Source organism: Zootoca vivipara, chromosome 11 (genome assembly GCF_963506605.1).
Source record: "Zootoca vivipara chromosome 11, rZooViv1.1, whole genome shotgun sequence".
In the NCBI taxonomy this organism is placed as follows: domain Eukaryota; kingdom Metazoa; phylum Chordata; class Lepidosauria; order Squamata; family Lacertidae; genus Zootoca; species Zootoca vivipara.
Window position 1 is genome coordinate 52,127,124 of NC_083286.1, and position 20,810 is coordinate 52,147,933.

At 44.3% G+C, this 20,810-nt stretch overlaps 1 protein-coding gene across 1 annotated transcript in view; it reads right to left on the minus strand.

Annotated features, from left to right (window-relative positions):
- Positions 1-20,810, minus strand: part of DCC (DCC netrin 1 receptor) — a 904,619-nt gene that overhangs the window by 193,115 nt on the left and 690,694 nt on the right. Inside the window, exon 12 of the mRNA XM_060280362.1 lies at positions 14,932-14,981. Coding sequence (XP_060136345.1) covers positions 14,932-14,981 — 50 coding nt within the window. The remainder of the gene's footprint in view (positions 1-14,931; positions 14,982-20,810) is intronic.

The following is a 20,810-nucleotide window of genomic DNA, read 5'->3' on the forward strand; positions in this document are numbered from 1 at the left end:
GCCGGAGAGGGTTCCTCCACCACTGTTCCCGCCTCTCTTGCTCTCTCCTTTAAAAAAATAAATGGTTGGAGATGCAGGTCATTTAGCCACTGTGCTAAATGTTCAAAGCAAAGACTCAGGTAGGTTTATTATCAGTGGATTCCCTTCAGTAATAGTTACACAGAGCCAACAGGAGTTAATTACACCTACCCATGTAATTTACTTACTGTTGATCAGGGATACTAATCTCCAAGGCTAAATGTGGCACGGAATTCAATGAAAAGAAACAATTTGCCCTGTTCCCTTCCACTGGTACTATCTCATACTTCTCCAATCCACTGCTAACCCTTGCTTATCAAGCAAAGGAAAAAGAGAAAATATATATAAAGACAATGCAGATTTGAGCTTTAAAATATGCTTCAAAAGTGTGAGTGTGTGTGTGAATGTTATAATTTAGTTCCAAAATGTTTTGACTTACTTAGAACACCTTTGCAAATTCCACTCTTTGTTCACCTAGGGTGAATCGTGACCATCTCTGCAATGGAGGATGTGCAAACTTTTCTCATAATGGAGAGACACTAAGTCCTTAACATGGAAAGTGAGAGGCTATCATAATATTTGGTTATCTCCTCACATCTCAAGAGATATGCATGTAATACAAGAGAGAAGCCATTCAGTCTTGAATTAGTTGAACCTTAGAGAGGTGGTGTAAATATTTGGTGGTTTGATAGAAATGCCCAGAGACAGCTGTCAAAAATGGGATGAGCAAGCCCAGCAACTCACTCTGTTGAAATAAATGAGGGAGCTCATTCATGGAGGAGCCACATGTGTGCTTTAGATGTGCATGGTAGAGGTGCATGTGTAATTTTCTATATGAAGCACCTGGAGACCAACCATAATGAAAAACAGGTAGTCCCCGAACCTATGGATTCAAATTTTAAGAAAGGAGAATCTAACTTGACATCATGAATAACTTTCTGATGGAAAGAGCTGTTCAACAGTGGAATACACGACCTCGGAAGCAGAGGCGTAGCAAGCCCAGGTAGTACCCGGTGTTTTTGTCACACACACCCCACTCCGCTTTGCCGGGGCGCTGGCAAAGCTGCGCCCTCTTGGGAGCCACGGGTCCCGTCCCTCTCCCTCACTCCCCGTCTCACTGTAAAGCAGCTAAGTGGGAGCCGCTTACAGCGAGCCAGGGTGGGAGGGAGGCTGGGAGGAGGGTCCCCAGCTCATCGTAAGTGGCTCCTGCTTTGCCGCTTTACAGCAAACTGGGGAGGGAGGGAGGCTGGGAGGGGCAGGATCCTCTGCTCGCGTCCGCAGCCACGAACAGAGGATCCTCTACATGCAGCTGTGGTGGCACGATAGCTGCTCACGCCACCATGGCAGAGCGCCGCCTTGTCACCCCTGGAGACGTGCCACCCGGAGCGCACCGCCCCCCGTTGCAACGCCACTGCTCGGAAGGTGGTAGAGGTAGACTCTCCATTGAAACTTTTAAAATAGAGATTGGATGGCCATCTCTCAGGGATTCATTAGCTGTGATTCCTGCATTGCAGAAGGTTACACCAGAAGACCCTTGGAGTCTCTGCCGACTCTACAATTCTATTAAGTTTTGCTTTTTTATGTGTGTATCTGTATACCCCTAAACCATAATGATCTCTCAGCTGCCCACACAGAATATATTGCACTAATCCAATCTTAACATTACTCCCCTTAATCTAGAATAGTAGAATTGTAGAGCTGGAAGGATCCTAAGGGTCACCTGGTTTCCAACCCCCTGCAATGCAAGAAACTCTCTGTTTCCTTCAAGCACACTTGGCAATCTACTGGCTGTTGCCCTTATCTCAATGTTGTGACATAGTTTAATGCTGTGACACTGTTCAAATGTAGAACAGTATGCATTTAAATACAGACAATCCTTGTTTTGTGCAGAGGTTACATTCCAGACCCGTGTGTGTGTTGGTGGGGCCCATGTAAAGCCTTCAAGTTCTGACCCACCCCAGCCCTATTCCTCGCTTTTAGTGACATTTTTGGGTCACTTCCTGGTTCGATGCTATGTGCGGATGTGCGATAGCACATCAATCACACATGCATCAATTGCTCATTGCCTGTATGCATTTTCATAATAAAGTGCACATTTAAATACATGTATTGAGGGAGGGTTTAATAATATACACAGATTAATGTGGATTCGGGAGGGAGAAGAATTATGCATAAGTGCCAGAGAAAGTGTAATGGATCACAAATTGTTCCAGTAATCCACACTGCAAAGAGCTCTGCATAAGTAGCTTGATGATCCTCAGTATTCATTTGAAACGGCATTAATCACTGGAGCTGGGCCACCAGTGCTCTGCCAATACAGTAGGATCAGTTTGGATGGATTTGCTACATGATAGTTTATCAGAAATTTAATAGCTGACCACTCTTAAGGGAGGGAAGCAAAAATGCATTGTGACAGGCTGGTCGATGCTACAGTATATCACCTCCCTTCCATCGACAGAAGTCAGCAAACACAGATGTCAAGTCGTGTTATTCCCAACCCTCATCCACTGGCAACACCTGCCATTTCTGTGCCACATGGCTGTCACAAAATAATTATCGAGTTGGATGGGACCATCCTCTTGCAATGCAAGAATCTCAAACAGATCATACATGGCAGACGGCCATCCACCCTCTACTTAAAAACCTCCAAGGAAGGAGAGTCCACCACCTTCCGAGGGAAACTGTTCCACTGTTAAACAGCTCTTACTGCCAGAAAGTTCTTCCTGATATTGAGTCGGAATCTCCTTTCTTTTAACTTGAATTCACGGGTTCAGGTTCTAATCTCCAGAGATGGAGAAAACAAACTTACTCCATCTTCCATGGGATGACCCTTTAGATATTTGAAGTTGGCTGTCATATCTCCTCTCAAGGCTAAACATGCCTGACTCCCTCAACCATTCCACATGAGGCTTGTATTCCAGACCATTGATCCTCTTGGTTGCCAGCTTGTCAATACCTTTCTTAAATTGTGGTGCCCAGAACTCAACACATTACTCTAGTTATGGTTGACCCTCCATACTCCTGATGAGCAGCCTGGAAGAGCAGGAAGCAATCCAGGAGCAAATAGCATAATAAGATTAGCAAAAACCAGACTGCTGGTTTTTCTACATTTTTTTTTCAAGGGCAGAAGTAATATTTCATGAGTACTTCTGTTATTGTTAAATATTAACCAGGTCCTAAGTGTGCAACTCTGCATCACCCAAGGCGGAAAATACTTTGCAATCTTATCCTTCACAATTAGTTTCCGCAGCATTTGATGGCTGGGGTCAAGCAAGCAGGCAGCTATCTTGTCAATGCAGGTAGCTTGGGAGGAAGAGGATAGAAATTTAACAAATAAATAAAGGAAATAAAAGCACCTCACAGAAGCAGCACAGCCACTGCAAAGCTCCTCACTGCCGTCCAGCCCACTCGTGCTTCCACACAGAAAAGAGCCACAGAGTCTCTATTAAGTGGGTTTTTCCCCCTATTTTTTGTTAATACTTCTGCAAAGCTTTGAGGTTCTACCATCACAACATTCTACTTATCAATCAAGACTGCACTGCAAGTGTGGCAAACAAAAAATACCCACTGTAAAAGACCTTGAAAATCCTGTAAAAAGAAAAAAAAGATTTAAAAAACCGACATCGTTTGTTAGGATAACTGAACTCAAAACTCTCTCAGGTGCATGAAATTCCGCAAAGTTAGCCCTTCACGTATTTCCACTATTTATTTCCGTATCGATTGCCAGGAGTTTGGATTCCTTGCCAGTAGCAAAAAAAAAAAAAAACAGTAATGAATGTCTCAGTTAATCAACAAAAGGTCTTCTCAGAAGAAGTTATGGGTAGTTTTAATTGGTGGATCAATTTATGAGAACTTTGGTTAGCTTGGTTCTGCAAAAATATTCAGTTCCTCTCATTAGACTGAAAACAGTTCTGAAGCATTTCTGCACTCCAACGGGACCCTTTTTATTTTTTGTACGGAATAGCCAGTCTGCTTAAAAACAGAATAGGAAAATCATCCACTTAAACGCAAAGTGCCCCAAGTGGAAATTTCAGCTGCTCTGTCAAAGGAATAAAAGTCATGTTTGGAAGGGTTTTGATCTCTGACAACCTTATTTTTTCTCCCTCTCTGCTCTATCTGAAACTAGGGCGGGGAGAGAGAAGCAGAAAAAAAAACCTCATTGTTTTTGATCAGAGGAAGAAAGAATGGAAGGATTTCACACAGAAGCTCTCACTTGAGGGTAACATACCCAATCTGGTACATAATGAGTTTTATGGTAGTTTCTCCAAAACTTTATGCCTTTGCACAGGCAAATCATTCTGTCAAGTTGCAGTCTGAAAAGCCCTACCTCCGCAGCTGCCCACCCCTTCCTCATATAAAACATTTCCCAGACAGTCAGAAAAATGCAATAAAACACTAGCTTCTACTAATTTCTTTTTTTTAAAAAAAAAACCCCAACAACACCCAAAAACATTTCACGTTATTTCTGGGAGCCTCTTTATTGGTTGAATTGAATAAAAACAGGCAATGCTAATGCTGGCTTTCTGAAAGAATTGTTAGGACAACATCAGCATAGGAGGACAACTCCTAAGAGCTGAGGTCCTTTTGCATAAAATATTTGAGGGGACTGCCCCCCACCCCAAAGTTGATGGGCATTGCCATTCAGTGTGTGTGCATCATGTATGGCGACCGATTATGCAGGGTGGGGCTTACCTGCCCTGCCAAATATTTTATTCAAGTTGGCACCAGGGGAATAGGAAGGGGGGTGGGGGTGGCCCGCCCTGGGTGTCACCCTGAGGGGAGTGACAAAATGGTGGCCAGCTGAGAGCTACACTCACTGTAGGGCGGCCAAAGGCGCATGTACGCTGTTGTTATGGGCGGCGCTTGAGTGCCGTCTGTATCGGTGGCACTCGAGTGGTGATGTCCATATTGGCACCACGCATGCACTGCTGGGTGGCTTACCCCGCCCCTGTGGGTGGTTCGCCCCGCCCCTCAACACCCCGCACTGGGTGCCAGAGAGCCTTCTTTCGCCACTGGTTGGCACTCCTGAGCATCACTCAATTAAATTGTGAGAGGGATCAGCCATACACTATAATTTGCCCATTGCTGGCATGCAGCCCTCAGAGAACTAGCTAGGGGTGAACATAGCCTTCTGGTTAAAAAACTTTTAGCCACCCTGTGTGCAGACAATATTGAGTTAGATGCCTCCACCTGGCAATTGTTTGACTCACTACAAAGAGGCTTCAGTGTCTCTACCTTCATTTGGTTCTGCTTGGCCGTGGTGATAACCAAATGTTCAGCAAGTCTGAGGGTGAAGGTGTGCCTGGCCGCTTCCATATCTTGTTAAGAAATAAAGGCAGAGGGAATGGATTCAGAAACCCTGTGGGATTCCTGATGATGTCAGCCTGAGTGAGTTTCTAGTCTTTCAGGAAAACAACTTGCTTTTCTGAAAGCCAAGCCTAAATGAAGGCTGGGGAAAGGTTTAGTCTGTCACTAATTAAGGGAAGGGATGTTTACCTTAGGAATACATGCCTAGTACAAAAGGCCATTAATATAATAAAAGGAGGAGGAGGAGGAGGAGGAGGAGGAGGAGGAGGAGGAGGAGGAGGAGGAGGAGGAGAAGGAGGAGAAGAAGAAGAAGAAGAAGAAGAAGAAGAAGAAGAAGAAGAAGAAGAAGAAGAAGAAGAAGAAGAAGAAGAAGAAGAAGAATTTATTACTTATACCCTGCCCATCTGGCCTTCAGATGTCTACTAAAAGTCAGATAGTTGTTTATTTCCTTGACATCTGGTTGGAGGGCATTCCACAGGATGGGTGCCACTACCGAGAAGGACCTCTGCCTGGTTCCCTGTAACTTCACTTCTCTCGGGGAGGGAACCATCAGAAAGCCCTCAGAGCTGGACCTCAGTGTCCGGGCTGGACAGCGGGGGTGGAGATGCTCCTTCAGAAATACTGGGCCGAGGCCATTTAGGGCTTTAAAGGTCAGCTCCAACACTTTGAATTGTGCTTGGAAACGTACTGGGAGCCTGTCTTCCATGACAGGTGTTATATGGTCTAGGTGGCCACTCCAAGTCACCAGCCTAGCTGCCGCATTCTGGATTAGTTGCAGTTTCTGGGTCACCTTCAAAGGTAGCTCCACATGGAGCAGATTGCAGTAGTCTAAGCGGAAGATAGCCAGAGCATGCACCACTCTGGCGAGACAGTCTGCAGGCAGGTAGGGTCTCAGCCTGCGTACCAGATGGAGCTGGTAGACAGCTGCCCTGGATACAGAATTGACCTGCGCCTCCATGGGCAGCTGTGAGGCCAAAATGACTCCCAGGCTGCACACCTGGTCCTTCAGGGACACAGTTACCCCATTCAGGACCAGGGAGTCCCCCACACCCACCCTGTCCCCTGTCCCCCCAAAACAGTATTTCTGTCTTGGCGGGATTCAACCTCAATCTGTTAGCCGCCATCCATCCTCCAACTGCCTCCAGACAATCACAGAGGACCTTAACTGCCTTAACTTCTTCTGATTTGAAAGAGAGGTAGAGCTGGGTATCACCCGAAAAGGGATTAACCCAGCCCAACCCAACCCCCCTGACGATCTCTCTCAGCAGTTTCATGCCCTTTTGATGCTACAACTCCCATCATTCTTGCCGGCTGGGACTGATGGGAATTGTAATTCCACTGCATTTGAAGGTTGAAATGTTGCCTACCCCAATCTCAATAATTGGTGTTCGGTTGTTTTCCTATCCAGAATTGGCCCTGTCATGAAAGCCCTGTCATAAAGCAAGTGCCTCAGGCATCAGATGCTGAGAAAGAGAAAGCTCAGCAGCACCGGGCTGTTCCATTTGCCTCACAGTTTCTTCTGGGTCCCCTAATCTGACCTCATATGGTAGAAGATGCTATCCTGTCACTGGTATCAACGTAAGATTCAGCTTTTGGTCCAGCCAGCTGGAGGGTGTGTGTGTTGTCCTTTGCCTTAGCAGCAAAATGCCCTTTGGCAGCCGTGTTCCTTCTCTGAGAGTCTAGGAAGCAAAGATTAGATTTTGGATCTCGACACCTGACAAGTTTGAGTGTACTTCTTGTCCTAGACAATAAATCAGGGTTTTTCTAAAGTGGTTGATATTGCTCCTCAAGGCACAATTGGACTGTGCTAGGGGATGGGTTAAACCACTGAGCCTAGGACTTGCCGATCAGAAGGTCGGCAGTTCGAATCCCTGCGACGGGGTGAGCTCCCGTTGCTCTGTCCCAGCTCCTACCAACCTAGCAGTTCGAAAGCACGTCAAAGGGCAAGTAGATAAATAGGTACCGGAAGGTAAACGGCGTTTCCATACGCTGCTCTGGTTCACCAGAAGCGGCTTAGACATACTGGCCACATGACCCGGAAAAACTGTCTGTGGACAAACGCCGGCTCCCTTGGCCAGTAAACCGAGATGAGCACCGCAACCCCAGAGTCGTCTGTGACTGGACCTAACGGTCAGGGGCCCCTTTACCTTGGGGATGAATAAAGACCTAGGGGTTGAAAGGGAGTGAAAAGGGGCCTAGGGATGGAAAAGAAGTTTAAGAAGTATAATCCAAAACAAACAAACAAACAAAAAACGGATCTATGAGCCTCAGAAATAAGGGACACACACTTCCTTTGCCAATGGCAAACATCTGTGTTTAATAAGATCAAAATACAACAGTTTTCCTTTTTCACATTTTATGACTCTTAGTAATAGAGATGGATTATTATTAATTAATTAATGTTGATATCTCCTGGCTTTATTTTATTTACATTCCTAAGAGCATGGGCTGGGGTCCATGACAACTTTATAAGCTCACCAAAGGATCAGTGAAGTTTGAGAAACCCTCCCATAGATGATAAATGACTTTGCAGATTCCCATTGCTGTTATTAGTAGCACTCCATAGCCACACAGTCAAAGAAAATACAATCTCCTCTGAACTCTAGGGATCAGAGATCAATAAATCTAAAATCAAGTAAAATAACTTTAGTAAAGGTCTGGGGAAAACACTCCTCGCGCCCAGCAGGAAGTCTTGTCAACATTTAGAACTTAAATTGAGAATATTTCTTTATTACCATGAGAGAGGGGAAGGAAAAATCCATATCTTCTGAGACTATGCATCATGAATTATTTTGCAGCATTTCAATTTATGAATATTTCTTTTCTCACTTGTTTTTTTTATAATATATTTTTATTTCAGTTTTAAAGTTAAGTGCCGCCGTGCAGCCTCATTGCCGCGTCTCCAGATGCACGCTCGGGAAGCCAAAATGTGTTGCACTGCAGTGGGAGAAGAATTATGTAAGAGGCTTTTTGATTGATTGTCTTTGCCACTCATAAATAAATCAGTTGTAAGATGTGTACATCCCTCATAATTTCCAGATGAAGAAGAGGAGTTCAAACAAGGTGTTCTTATGTTTGCAAGTGGAGCGTAGTTTTGCTCACATCATTCTTTAAAACATAAAAATAATCATCATACTCTCAAGAGAAAGGCTCTAACCTCTTTGCCCCAAGGTGTCTGAAAACACAATGGAAAGATTTTAGCTGTATATCCAAGAAAGAGGGGGGTCATTTTACATAGTCTGGGAAAAATAGTCAAGGGCACAGAAATAATCTATAACCAGAATATTCAGGGATGTCAGGAGAGAACTGTGTACCAACACCCACCCTTAACGAAGAGAAAATTTCAGGTAGATCAGACAAAACTGAGATCTGATGAGGTGATGCTCCCTGACCACTATGGATCCAGGATACAAGCTTTCTTTATCCTTACTTTGCCTGATCTCCACCTTCAGCTGTGCAGGAGCCAAGTTTGGCACATAACATCCTATAGCTCTTAATTAAAAAGCAGTGGCGGGTTGCCCAGTTCCATCCCATGGGCAAGAGCGCTTTGATGCAGGGACCCAGCCACCCAACATGGCAGCCCAGAAGCATTCATCGGTATATTTAGAATACCTACTCCGCATGTAACACTATGCAAAGTCCAGCCAACTCCGTATTCCATTGGCACTACTGCTGTGAAGCAGCCGTTGTTTGGTTGCAGAGCAAAGGCGCCATGATCAAATGAGGAATGCCATGTAGTTATTTAATGTTCCACAAACTGGTGCAGAATTCTAATTGCATTCTATTAAAGTTACTGCGAAGAATGCAAGGACACATGTTGAAGGCTCCACAGACTCTCCGAGCTCACTAAGCCCTGTTACTCCTTCAGCTTCTGACACCTCCTTTTCCTGCATAGTTGCCAACTCTCCCGTTTTCCCCGGGAAACCCCTGTTTTTCCGGCTGTCCCCAGCCGAAAAAACAGATTTTTTTTTGTTTTCCCCCGGTTTATTCTGGTGCGGCAGCCATTTTGGAACTGGGCACAGCAGCATCAAAAGTCACTTCTGAGCATGCTCTGCCCAGTTCCAAAATGGCCACCCCGCTACTTCCGGTATGCTACTTCCGGTCTGGTCCCTTATTTTTCAGAGAGGAACTTGGCAGGTATGTTTTCCTGGGATTTCTCCATCTTCTCCCTCTGACTGTTCATCATCATCCCAGCACCACTCCCTGGGCTCTGAGTCTTCTGCCCTTGGTGGTTCCCCAGCTGCTTCCTCCCCCCTCCCATCCCTCTGCATTCAACTATTCCCTGACACTCTAGGTCATAAAGCTATTTATTCAGCACCCTAAGCCTCTCCATTGGGCCTTCAGGACTCTTCTCAGGCCACACACCCCTTCCCAGCCAAACCTGCAATGGCCTCCCTTGTGCCTTCCTTGAGGGTTTTTACCTGGCTGGAATGTGTCCTTGCACTCTGATGCTGGAGGATGGAGCGTGCTGTTGAAGTATGCATAGAAACTAAGCAACTGTGAAATGGCAAAATTTGCATTCAGTGCCACATCCACATATGCCTCTGGGCCTCACCTACCACTGGCAAGCGCCCCTCAGAAAGTTGCTCAGAAGAAAACACAGCCCTCAGGCTGAAGAGAATTCCCCACTGATATTGGTTGCATACACACCACCCATTTATAGCACATGACATCCCCTAAAGAATCCCAGAAACTGTAGTTTGTTAACAGTACTGGGAATGGCAGCTCTGAGAAAAGCAAACTAGAGTTCCCAGGATCCACTGGGTGGAATCGTTTGCTTTAAATGGATGGTCTGTCTGCAGCCACAGACAACTAATGGCTCCATAATACTTGGAGGAATGCATCTCCTCCTAAAGTACAGTGGTACCTCAGGTTAAGTACTTAATTGGTTCTGGAAATCCGTACTTAACCTGAAGCATACTTAACCTGCAGCGAACTTTCCCATTAAAAGTAATGGAAAGTGGATTAATCTGTTCCAGACAGGTCCACGGAGTACTTAACTTGAAAGTATTCAACCTGAAGCATACTTAACCCAAGGTATGACTGTGTCACTGAACTAAATATTACTAGGAGATCCTGCTTGTTGATTTCACAGATCCAGGATAGGACGATGCCTGCTGTGGGAGTCTCTACCTGCTGTGGGAGCAAATGAGAGTCCTGCCAGTATATTACAGTTTGTAGACAGAGGTAGGCTCTGTAGGATGAATAGAGCAGGCAGCAAAGAGTGGATAGGAATTTATTGGAAGAGAAAGGTTTGCCAGCAGTAGCCCCAGGAGCACAAGGAGGCGGTGGCTAATCTTGCAGATTCCCCATATTGCCTGACACCCCTCTGGATTCACACACCTGTAGATTCCAGGATTGCATACCTACAGTTTATGTGGTAGAGCCCATGTGTTGCATGCAAAGTGGACCAGGAGCCGGAGCTGGTTTCTCCAGTTATCTGGAAAGGACCTTGGCAGGGGCATTGCAATGGGGGGGGGCGATGGGGGCAGTACGCCCTGGGTTCCACTCTGGGGGGGGGTTACACTTGGCTCCCCCACCCCCGCGACTCCCAAGCTGAGCCTCCAGCCTCCCAGTAAAAACTCTGAGTGGGCTTTCTACCTGGAGTTTTGTAGCTGGAGGCGCGCGGCTTTGGAGGCATGGGGGATGGCGATACCCCGCTACGTAACACGCATGCGCAGCCCCCCCCCCCCCGGAGCATGGCAATTTGCCACCCCGGGTGCCGTGGTGCCTCGCTACACGCCTGGACCTTGGAAGTTGCTCTCAGTCAGCATAGAAAATGTTAAGGTGACCAATGCCTGACTCAGCTTAAGGTGTTCAAGCACACCAAAGATACATTGCAGGAAGATATGTGGCCCTCTAGGAAAAAAGGGACCTCCAGCTAGATTAATTAGAATGAGTGTAGAAGTTGGTGGTTTTTTGCTTTAAAAAAGGCACACCTTGTTTCCTTCAGTTGCACAGCATGATGTTGTGGTTTGCGCAAGCCCACAGCCTGCCCTGCCTCGGCAGCATCTAAGGCCAACCTTCATTTCACTCTATAGACTTTCTGCATAATTAGGGACACTGCTGCTCCCCACTGATTCATCAGTGAAATGTGGACTAGAATAATTAAGCCGCAGTTGGGCGGAGGCATCTCTTAAGAGCCAGAAAGTACAGAAGGCAATTAATGAGTTTCATTATTTGGTTTGAGAAAAAACAACTTCTTCACGTTTTTTTTTTCCAGGAGGACATCTCTTTTCATGGCTTCCGGCACACAAATGAGCTGCTTTATGGGCGACAAGGAATGCTTTAATGTCTACGCACGAAAGCTAGTATTCTCTTATAAATTCCAGATTGCAACATCAAGTGTGCCACATGAGTGATGCCTCATTAAAAGTATCAGAAGAAGTCATTCTCTTGTCTGTCTTTTAGTGTCAGCAACTGCCTTGCAGAGTCTTGTTGTTGCCAGCAATTAATAACTACCCACATCTGCCCAAGTTCTAGCGAAGCAGGGTGGTTTTATTAATTAAACCGTTGCTCTGGTACCTGTGACATCTCACCTCGTGCAATGTGTGTGCGTGCGCGTGTGTGTGCACGCACACTGGAAATACATAATGCCTCCCCTGCTGCTTTTCTATCACAAACAACCATTGGCACCTGGGATGGCCAATGGAACTAATGAGGAAGGATAAATAGGTAATCAACAGAAATAGCTTCCTGGCAAATTTAGAGCAAGTATTTGAGAAATAGTCTGGTTATCGCAAGGTACATTTCTATACCTTTGGCCTTTGCTAGTGCTAAGCTGAAAGTGTTCCCATGGAAAAATCTCCCTCAGGAGGTTGTAGACTCTCCTTCATTGGAGGTTGTTAAGCAGAGGTTGGATGGCCAACTGCCATGCATGTTCTAGCTGAGATTCCTGCATTGCAGGGGGTTGGACTAGATGACCATTGGGACCCTTTCCAAATCTATGATTCTATGATCCATTCCTGCCTGAATTGCAGGGAGAAATGTGCCAAAGCAGACCTGCAATGTCAACAGTAGATTGGCAACCAAGAATGAATGGTGCCCACTGGAGCTGGTAGGGCAGTTGGCGAGGAGCCAGAGCCAATGACAGGCAGAGCCAATTTAATTTTGTTTTGTCCCTATCCTCCTCCTGGCTGAGTTCTGCAAGATCAGCACTGAGACTAAGGAGGATGAGGTTGCAAGAACACAGGGAAGTGATGGCAGGCTGAGGTTGGCAGGGCAGTGCCCCATCTGCCCTAACGGAGCAGAAACTGTTGGCAACATTTAGGGAGAACATGCTGTTGCAATTGAGTTCCTTTGAGCAATGGCTGGCTGCCATTTTCCTTTCCCGCAAGTCCCCAGGGACCATGCTAGGTTGTCTTAGAAGAATAGTCTCAGTACTTTTGGGGAAGTAATAAGTAATACACTACAGCCGGGAGGGACCAGGAGGATGTCCAGGCAGTGGCTGGTAGGGAGAAATCCCACCCCACTCCTCTCTAGACTGATGGGGCGTTAAGAGTAGCTAGGGAATCATCACATTTACACCCCATTTTAGGGCTATCCACTGACTGCCATCAGTGGGGAGCTGACCAGCGGCACTTCTGCCCATTTGGCAGGTGGAAAGGTGAGCTCTACACCAGTGTAATGATGCAGGCAGGCAGAAGGATGGAGCCAGGAGGGCTGGCAGAGGGAGACCTCCACCAAGTCCACACACTTCAGCTCAGTGCAAAGGGGCTTTGGACTGATCTGCCAGCCCCTCGCCAAATTAATTCATCCTTAAAAGTTGTCTTAGTCTCTCCTCCTTCAAAATCTCTGAATGTGTTGCAGAATGAGCGGCATTTCTTTTTTTGCTCATTTTTATATTTATTTTGTTTCTAGCATCACAAGGGATCCCAGGGTAGGGTACAATAAGCAATCTAAAACCATAAGAATAAAACCATGAGAAGGAGAAAAAATCCAAATTGTTAATCAATACAATCATATGATTAAACTAGGGCCATTAAAACGGATCAGTAAAGCAGCCACCATTAAAAGACAGCGAACTACATTTTAGTACCCAGTCTAGACAGAAACATCCAGTAAATCCCTGAGTGAACAACCTTGTTTTCAGCTGGCATAGAAAAGCAAAAGTTAATTTATCCATTGGGTTATAGAGCTCTTGTTACGTTGTTCCTCTCCCCTCTACATATGTCATTTTCTTCTTTCTCTTTTCTTTATTTTCTCTTTTTTTATTTCACTTGCTTTCTTATTCTTTTGCGTGAGAAGCAAGGATGTTTGACGCAGAATGGTTTTGCTATGTATTGTCACAGGATAATATTAATTAAAAAATTAAAAAAGAAAAGAACAAAAATCTCAAAAGAGAAGAAAAGAAAGAAAGAAAGAAAGAAAGCAAAAAAAAAACACCAAAATAAAAACCCAACGGACCTGTCCTCTCTCACTTGGAATACTCAGATATCAACATTTCCTAAATTATGGCGGTACACGCATCTCCAGGACAGTTTGAATCGTTTTCAAAAAATCTCAAAATGGGGCATTTCTCCCTCAAAACAAAGTGCACCCTAAGAGGTCTGAGTTATTACAACACACTAGCTAGAAAAATGAAAACTGGTACACATGTAGCCCAAGACATTTGGATTGCAAAAGAAGCCTGAAAGGCCATCTTTCATATCACAGAGCTCAAAATGGTAAGCACTCAGAAACTTTAAATTTAGGACACAGGTAATCCAATTATCTTGCTAAGCTGATAATTCAATCAGTGCACAAACTGGGCAGAGTCTAAGTGGGGGTGGAGTGGACATAAGGGGCCTGATGAGAGAGAAGCACAGCGGCCGCTCAGGTGCCTGGTCTGAGCCACGTCAGACTCTAACATGGGTCAACTCCCAAGGCTGCTTCCTAGCTAACAGATCCAACAAGCATTTGAACAGCAAGGGCTGGCGAAATAAAGACCAGACCCTTACCCAACTCCCACGACACGCCTGCTTCCTCATTGTATAAAACCAAATAAAGTTGTGGCCTGTTTCAACCCATAAATGAGTCTTTGTTTGGCTTATTCATGCCATGCTAACAACCTGCAACCTGTGACGGCTGCACAATACAAAATTCAGATTACAGGCAGACCTTTCAACAAAACCATGTGCGGGACTGAAGGCTGGGCAGTGGCAAGTCCACTCCTCCCTCACACGCTTCAATCAACTGGGTGGCAGTGGTTGGTATATTATTCAATTTATAGACCGCCCTGTACCAAAGTATCTCAGGGTGGAGAACAACATTAGAAACACATCATAAAACATCCATGATAAAACATAATAAAAACACAATAAAAAAATCATACTGTCAGACAACCTAATAACAGTCATGTGTGTGTGTGTACAAACAGTGATACCTCTGGATACGCACACCTCTGGCAAGCCCAGAAGTATTTTCCCAGGTTTTGCCATCCGCACATGTGCAGAAGCACTCTACCGCACTGTGTGCATGCGCAGAAACAACACCTCCAGTTGTGAATTCCTCGGGATCCAACTGGAGCTCCGGAATGGATCCCGTGCGCAACCGGAGGTTCCACTGCATATAGGAAGAGGCACAGAACTGGATCATTTCAAATTAGGGTGCTGGACCCACACTTACCTTTGAGTTCACCACTTCCAAGGAGACATTCTGGGGCATGGCACTTGGAACTGAAATGAAAAAGGGGAATGGGTGAGATTGGGAAAACCATAATTAGAGTTACATACGCCAATGGCATCTCTTCTAAAAAACCCATCTGCCTTATTTCTCCTCAGTTTATGATGGGACATAGCAATTTCAGCGGGTGGAGGCACACAGTGGGTGCCTCAAAGGTCTCCCATACAGAGGTGAAAACTAGACAAATCTACTTATTTTCCTCCACTTTCCTTATATTACTCTACAGGTTGCTAAATTCCTAACAGCCGTCCTCTCGTACAAGAGACGGAATGGAATGTTAGCTGATTATTGATAGTTATAAGAAATTTCTAAAATGACATCAGATATTGATTTTAGCGTAGTGCCTAAATTTTAATATTAATCTTAAACTTTTCTTTTTTGAATTGTTAATATTTGTCCTTGTGAGCTGTGAATTGTGTTATATTATTTGTGGCTTGTATGAGTCTGCTGTTTTATTTGATTTGTTTCATTTTGTTGTGTTTTATGATGGGCGTAAAGCCGAATAAACATCTTTTGCGTTTTGCTCCACTTTCATTAAGCTTATTAGTCAGTCCTCATTTTAGCACTGGCCTATTAATAATTTCTGTGATCTGGGTGCTACTGCCCTTAAACAGGGGCAATGTAGTGTGCCCTGTGATTGGCTGGAAAGCAGCCAATCAATCCCCCCCCCCAAAAAAAATATCAGGGGCAAGCTTTGTGTGCTTCCTCTAAGTGGGGATGAGCCCGACTCACTCCTGCCACAAATGTGACAGCTGTTTATAACAGCAATGGGATTTCATGGGCTAGCAACTTATTTCCCTAGTAATGGCCATTGCTCTAAGTTCCCCCACCTTTGGAGGTTAGGCAAGAGACAAATGGAGACAGGGTCGTTTTGGTGGTGCCTCCCAATGGTTTGCCTTATGCATTTTAATATATTGTGCTTCTACAGCACATTCAATTGCATTCATGTCTTTACTGACTTTTGTAAAGATGAAAGGAGGTCTAGAAATATATTAAATAAATACAAAAACAAACACACAAAGTGTAGTAATCTGCCCCAATTTCATTCAGCTGCTGCCTATTTAGTTAGCTTTTAGGTGATAGTTGAAGAGAATTTTATACTCCCAAGCTTTTAATAGATAATGTTTTAATAGTGCTCTTGCTGTTTTATTACTGATTGGTGTTTTTATGACTGCTGATTGTTTTACGACTGGCATTTTTATTGCTGCTTCTTGATTTTTCTTATACCTTTTAATTGATTGTTTTTAATTACTGTTGATGGCTGCTTTGAAAATGTATTCTGATAGTAAAAGGCAGGAAAGAAATATGCATGGATCCCCCTACCTTTGGGATCAGGGATGACAAACATTGGCCGTTGCAATCAGCAGGGTATTTGTTAGCCAACAGACTAAATTAGATCTTCTCAGACGAACATGCGGATTGGAACAAAGTCATCCTTTGGTTTTCACACTTCTCTAAATTTTGCAGCTGCATCAAGATGCCTATTTTACACTAAAATGCATACTTTTTATGATAAAATGTCATACCAAAATCCAGATTTTAGGGTAAATGCTTTCAAAAATATCTGGAAAAAAATATTTAAAAGAATGTGAATTTTCACACATGCTTTGCAGGGTTGGTGCAGAATGGCTTTATGAATGAACACTGGCAAAAGACCAGAAATTATTTAGAAGTAGGCTGTCCATCCTTATCGTAGTCTGTTGGGAGTTCAGCCACCAGCTGAAGTTCTGGATCCAGGATAATCTCACATTCTGAACACCCACATACTCCAAGTGTAGATTTAAGCATATTGAACATTAAGCTAGGCCAGACAGCTCTACCTCTAACATTGCAAAGGTGAGATCATGTGGAAGGGAGAAGGTAATGTGGTTACTTCCTACCTGAGCAGTAAACACACACATACACACATGGTTCCCAGGTTCAATACCTGGCAATTCTAAGATGGACAGGCCAAGCTCTAACTCAGTAGAAAGCAGCTTTCTACTCAATCTTGTTATTTTATCCCTGTCAATCTTGGTGACAACATGGAATTCCAAATTCACATTCAGTACAGTGGTACCTTGGTTTAAGAACAGCTTAGTTTATGAACAACTTGGATTAAGAACGCTGCAAATGTGGAAGTAGATGTTTTGGTTTGTGAACTTTGCCTTGGAAGCGGAACATGTTCCGCTTCTTGTTGAGTGTGTTCCATTTGTAAATTGAGTCCCCCTGTGTCAAAGCACGCCTTGGTTTAAGAAAGCTTTGGTTTAAGAATGGACTTTCAGAACAGATTAAGTTCGCAAACCAAGGTATCACTGTATTCCAGTTCCAGTGATACAAGTTACAACTGTGGGGAGAGTACAGTGGTACCTTGGTTCTCGAACTTAATTCATTCTGGGAGTCTCTTCGACTCTCAAAACATACGAAAACCAAGGAGCGGCTTCTGATTGGCTGCAGGAGCTTCCTGCATTCAAGCGGAAGCCGTGTTGGACATACGGCTTCTGAAAAACGTTTGAAAACCAGAGCACTTACTTTCGGGTCTTCGGGGTTCAGGAGCTGATTTGTTTGTCAACTAAGCCGTCCAAGAACCAATATTTGACTGTATTATTGATGTCAGTGAATTCTTGTGGGCTTCCCATAGGAATCTGGCTGGTCACTACAGGAAGCCAGATGTTGATTTAGTGGAACCTTTGTTCTGATCCAACACAAACAGTTGCCAGAACCCTTAACAAACTACAGTTCCCAGGATTCATTGTGGGAAGCCATGGGCTTTAAATGAACAGTGTAAATGTGACCCACATTTATCCTCCTACCCCAGCCAGACTGTTTTTTGAGTTTAGTTTAGTTTAAATATACAGTCATACCTCTGGATATGAATGCTGCGGGTTGCATACAACACAGGTTACAAACGCGCCAAACCCGTAAGTAACAGAACAGGTTACTTCCAGGTTTGGCAGTTCGTGCATGTGTAGAAGCATCAAATGATGTCATGCACATGCACAGAAGCGCCGAATCGTGATCTGCTTGTGCGCATACTGCTCTGGATGTCAACGGGGCTCCGGAACGGATCCTGTTCGCAACCAGAGGTACCACTGTAATGTCTTTTAATGTATTGGCTGTCCTTTATAGAGATATTGAACTACATGGAGGACTCAGTTCAAAAAGCAGGGTTCAAATCTACTAAACATTATAATACAACATAATGTAAAATCTCTTTGAGCCTGTCTCAGACCTGAACTGCTATCATGCAAAATGTAGAATGGTAACTTTTATCATGGAGGCACCGGCAAAGCTCGAAAGCTGGTTTGCGTGTTCATTATGATATCAGCTGTTTAATTCTGAAAGATCAAGCTGTTATAGCACCAAGATTGAGATTTTAATTAAAGATCAAAGCAATCAGGGTATTATAAATAAGAACAAGATGCACCTGTTTCCTCAAATGAAATGTTTTAACATCAAAAGTTGACCTCAAACACTGGTGTGCATATTTACATGTTAAATAGCTTCAGTCGCTGCCTTGCACAGTTTGGGGCAAGCACTGACAACTTTGAAAGTGTTTTCATCCATAGGTGATCAGCTTCACACAAAAATATTCTCATTAAAAATATGTATCAGGCAGTTTTATTATGGAGGAATCTGGGGCACAACCACTCCTCAAGTAGAAACGGATGACTCTCAGAGCCAGTGTGGTGTAGTGGTTAAGAGCGGTAGACTCGTAATCTGGGGAACCGGGTTCGCGTCTCCGCTCCTCCACATGCAGCTGCTGGTTGACCTTGGGCTAGTCACACTTCTCTGAAGTCTCTCAGCCCCACCCACCTCACAGGGTGTCTGTTGTGGGGGAGGAGGGGAAAGGAGATTGTTAGCCGCTTTGAGACTCCTTCGGGTAGTGATAAAGCGGGATATCAAATCCAAACTCTTCTTCTCAGCTTCTTTTAGTTTCTCATTCTGCCAACCCTCAGTTCACTCCATGTCCACCTTAGACTTTTTTTAAAATAAAAAAACACAAGCCTTCACAAGAATCATCTGCATCTTTTTTCTAATATACCCATTTTTATATGCAATTTTGTCTTACATAATTCATGTGTATGTGTGTTATTTTCACTAATGCATGTTTTCCAATGGATTTTCCGATGGACTTTTAGCTGCAAAATTACACCACAAAATACAAAGAAGTGCAAGCTTCAACGGATAACTGTGTAAAAACCAGTTCAAGTAGTACGGCAGCATTTGAAACCCAGTCAAAATAATCTGGCCAGGGACACAACACATGACAAGGGCACAGGAACGAGCCAGCAGTAAATCACACTGAAGCGTGTGTGGTTGGAGTCCACTCTTTATTAGCAAAACAGGATCTGCACAGGAGTGTCAGACTAAAAGTCCCAGCCTCCCCACAGCCATCCATGTCTCCTCCTCTCCAAGCATAGCTGCCAAGTCCGGGTCGTAAAGATCCGGGGTCGGCAGCGCGCGCATGACCGGAAGTTGCGTGACGCAACTTCCGGTGGCGCTTCGCCCTTCTATGGGCATCAGAAAATGGCGGCGCCAGCGCCGGAAGTCGCTTCCGCGCATGACCAGAAACACGTAAAAGAGACTTCTGGCGCCGCTGCCATTTTCTGATGCCCATAGAAGGGCGAAGCGCCACCGGAAGTCACGTCACGCAACTTTCAGTCATGCGCGGAAGCGACTTCCGGCGCCGGCGGCGCCATTTTCTGGTGCCCATAGAAGGGCAAAGCGGCACCAGAAAAATGGCCGCCGGGAAGAAGCGAATTTAAGGGAGAATGCCGGGATTTATCGCCAAACGGGATACCGCCGGGAAACAGTAAGAAAAAAGGGGTTTTCCCGGCGGATACGGGATACTTGGCAGCTATGTCTCCAAGGTTTCCCCCAAACAATCAAAGACTAAGTCTGTGTGCCTGCCTTTGCTTCTCCCATTTTATGCCTCTCCTGGTCCCACTAGCTGTTGACCTGTAGGGCCACAGCTTCCCTGTCCCTGATGCAGACAACACTGAGCTAGATGAACTACCGGTCTCACTTGGCTTAAGTCATATTCCTCTGCTACTTAATTATAAGATTTTGATGAATTCAGAATAATTCTGTGCTTTTGCTGATGACTATTAAGATTCTCCTGCTATTTTGAAGGGGCAGATAATGAGATAGACCCTTCAGTTGACAGCTCCTCTGGAAAGGCCCATTTGTCAAACAATCTGTCCTACTTTTGAGAAATGAGCTCATATTTACAACTGGCTAAAGAAAAATTAAAAGTTTCAATGTGATTATAGATACAGTTATTGATTTGTCTCATGCTGCTTTATATTCCAGCCATTTCATATAGCATTATTATTATTATTATTATTATTATTTATTATTCTGGACAGACATTGCTGCATAGTGTACCAATTCTTGAATGGGTCAATCCTATTACTCTGAAAGATCAATAAGAAGGAATTATCCAATAAGCTCAGAGACCAAATCACATAGAATTACTGTTCCTCTCCCAGTTCTAGGAACTGTAAAACCAGATTGTGAGAAATAACTAGATCAAGGAAAGTATTAACGGTTCAAACCACTTATCATATTCGTACATATACTGCCCTAATGTGCCTTGTCCATTCTTGTCAATTTCTTTATTGGTTTTACCCTAAATAGTTCTTCTGGGGGTTTTACCTTGTGAAGTCCCCTTTACCACATTCCCTGCTTATTTAAAATAATAATAGCTCCACAGAGCTATTGTTAGATGGAATTAACCAGGTAATGAAGCATCAATAGCCAGCCTGAGAGAATTTAATTGCTGCTTTTTTTAAAAAAAAAGTCACAATATAATCAACATCACATATTTTGGGTGCTAG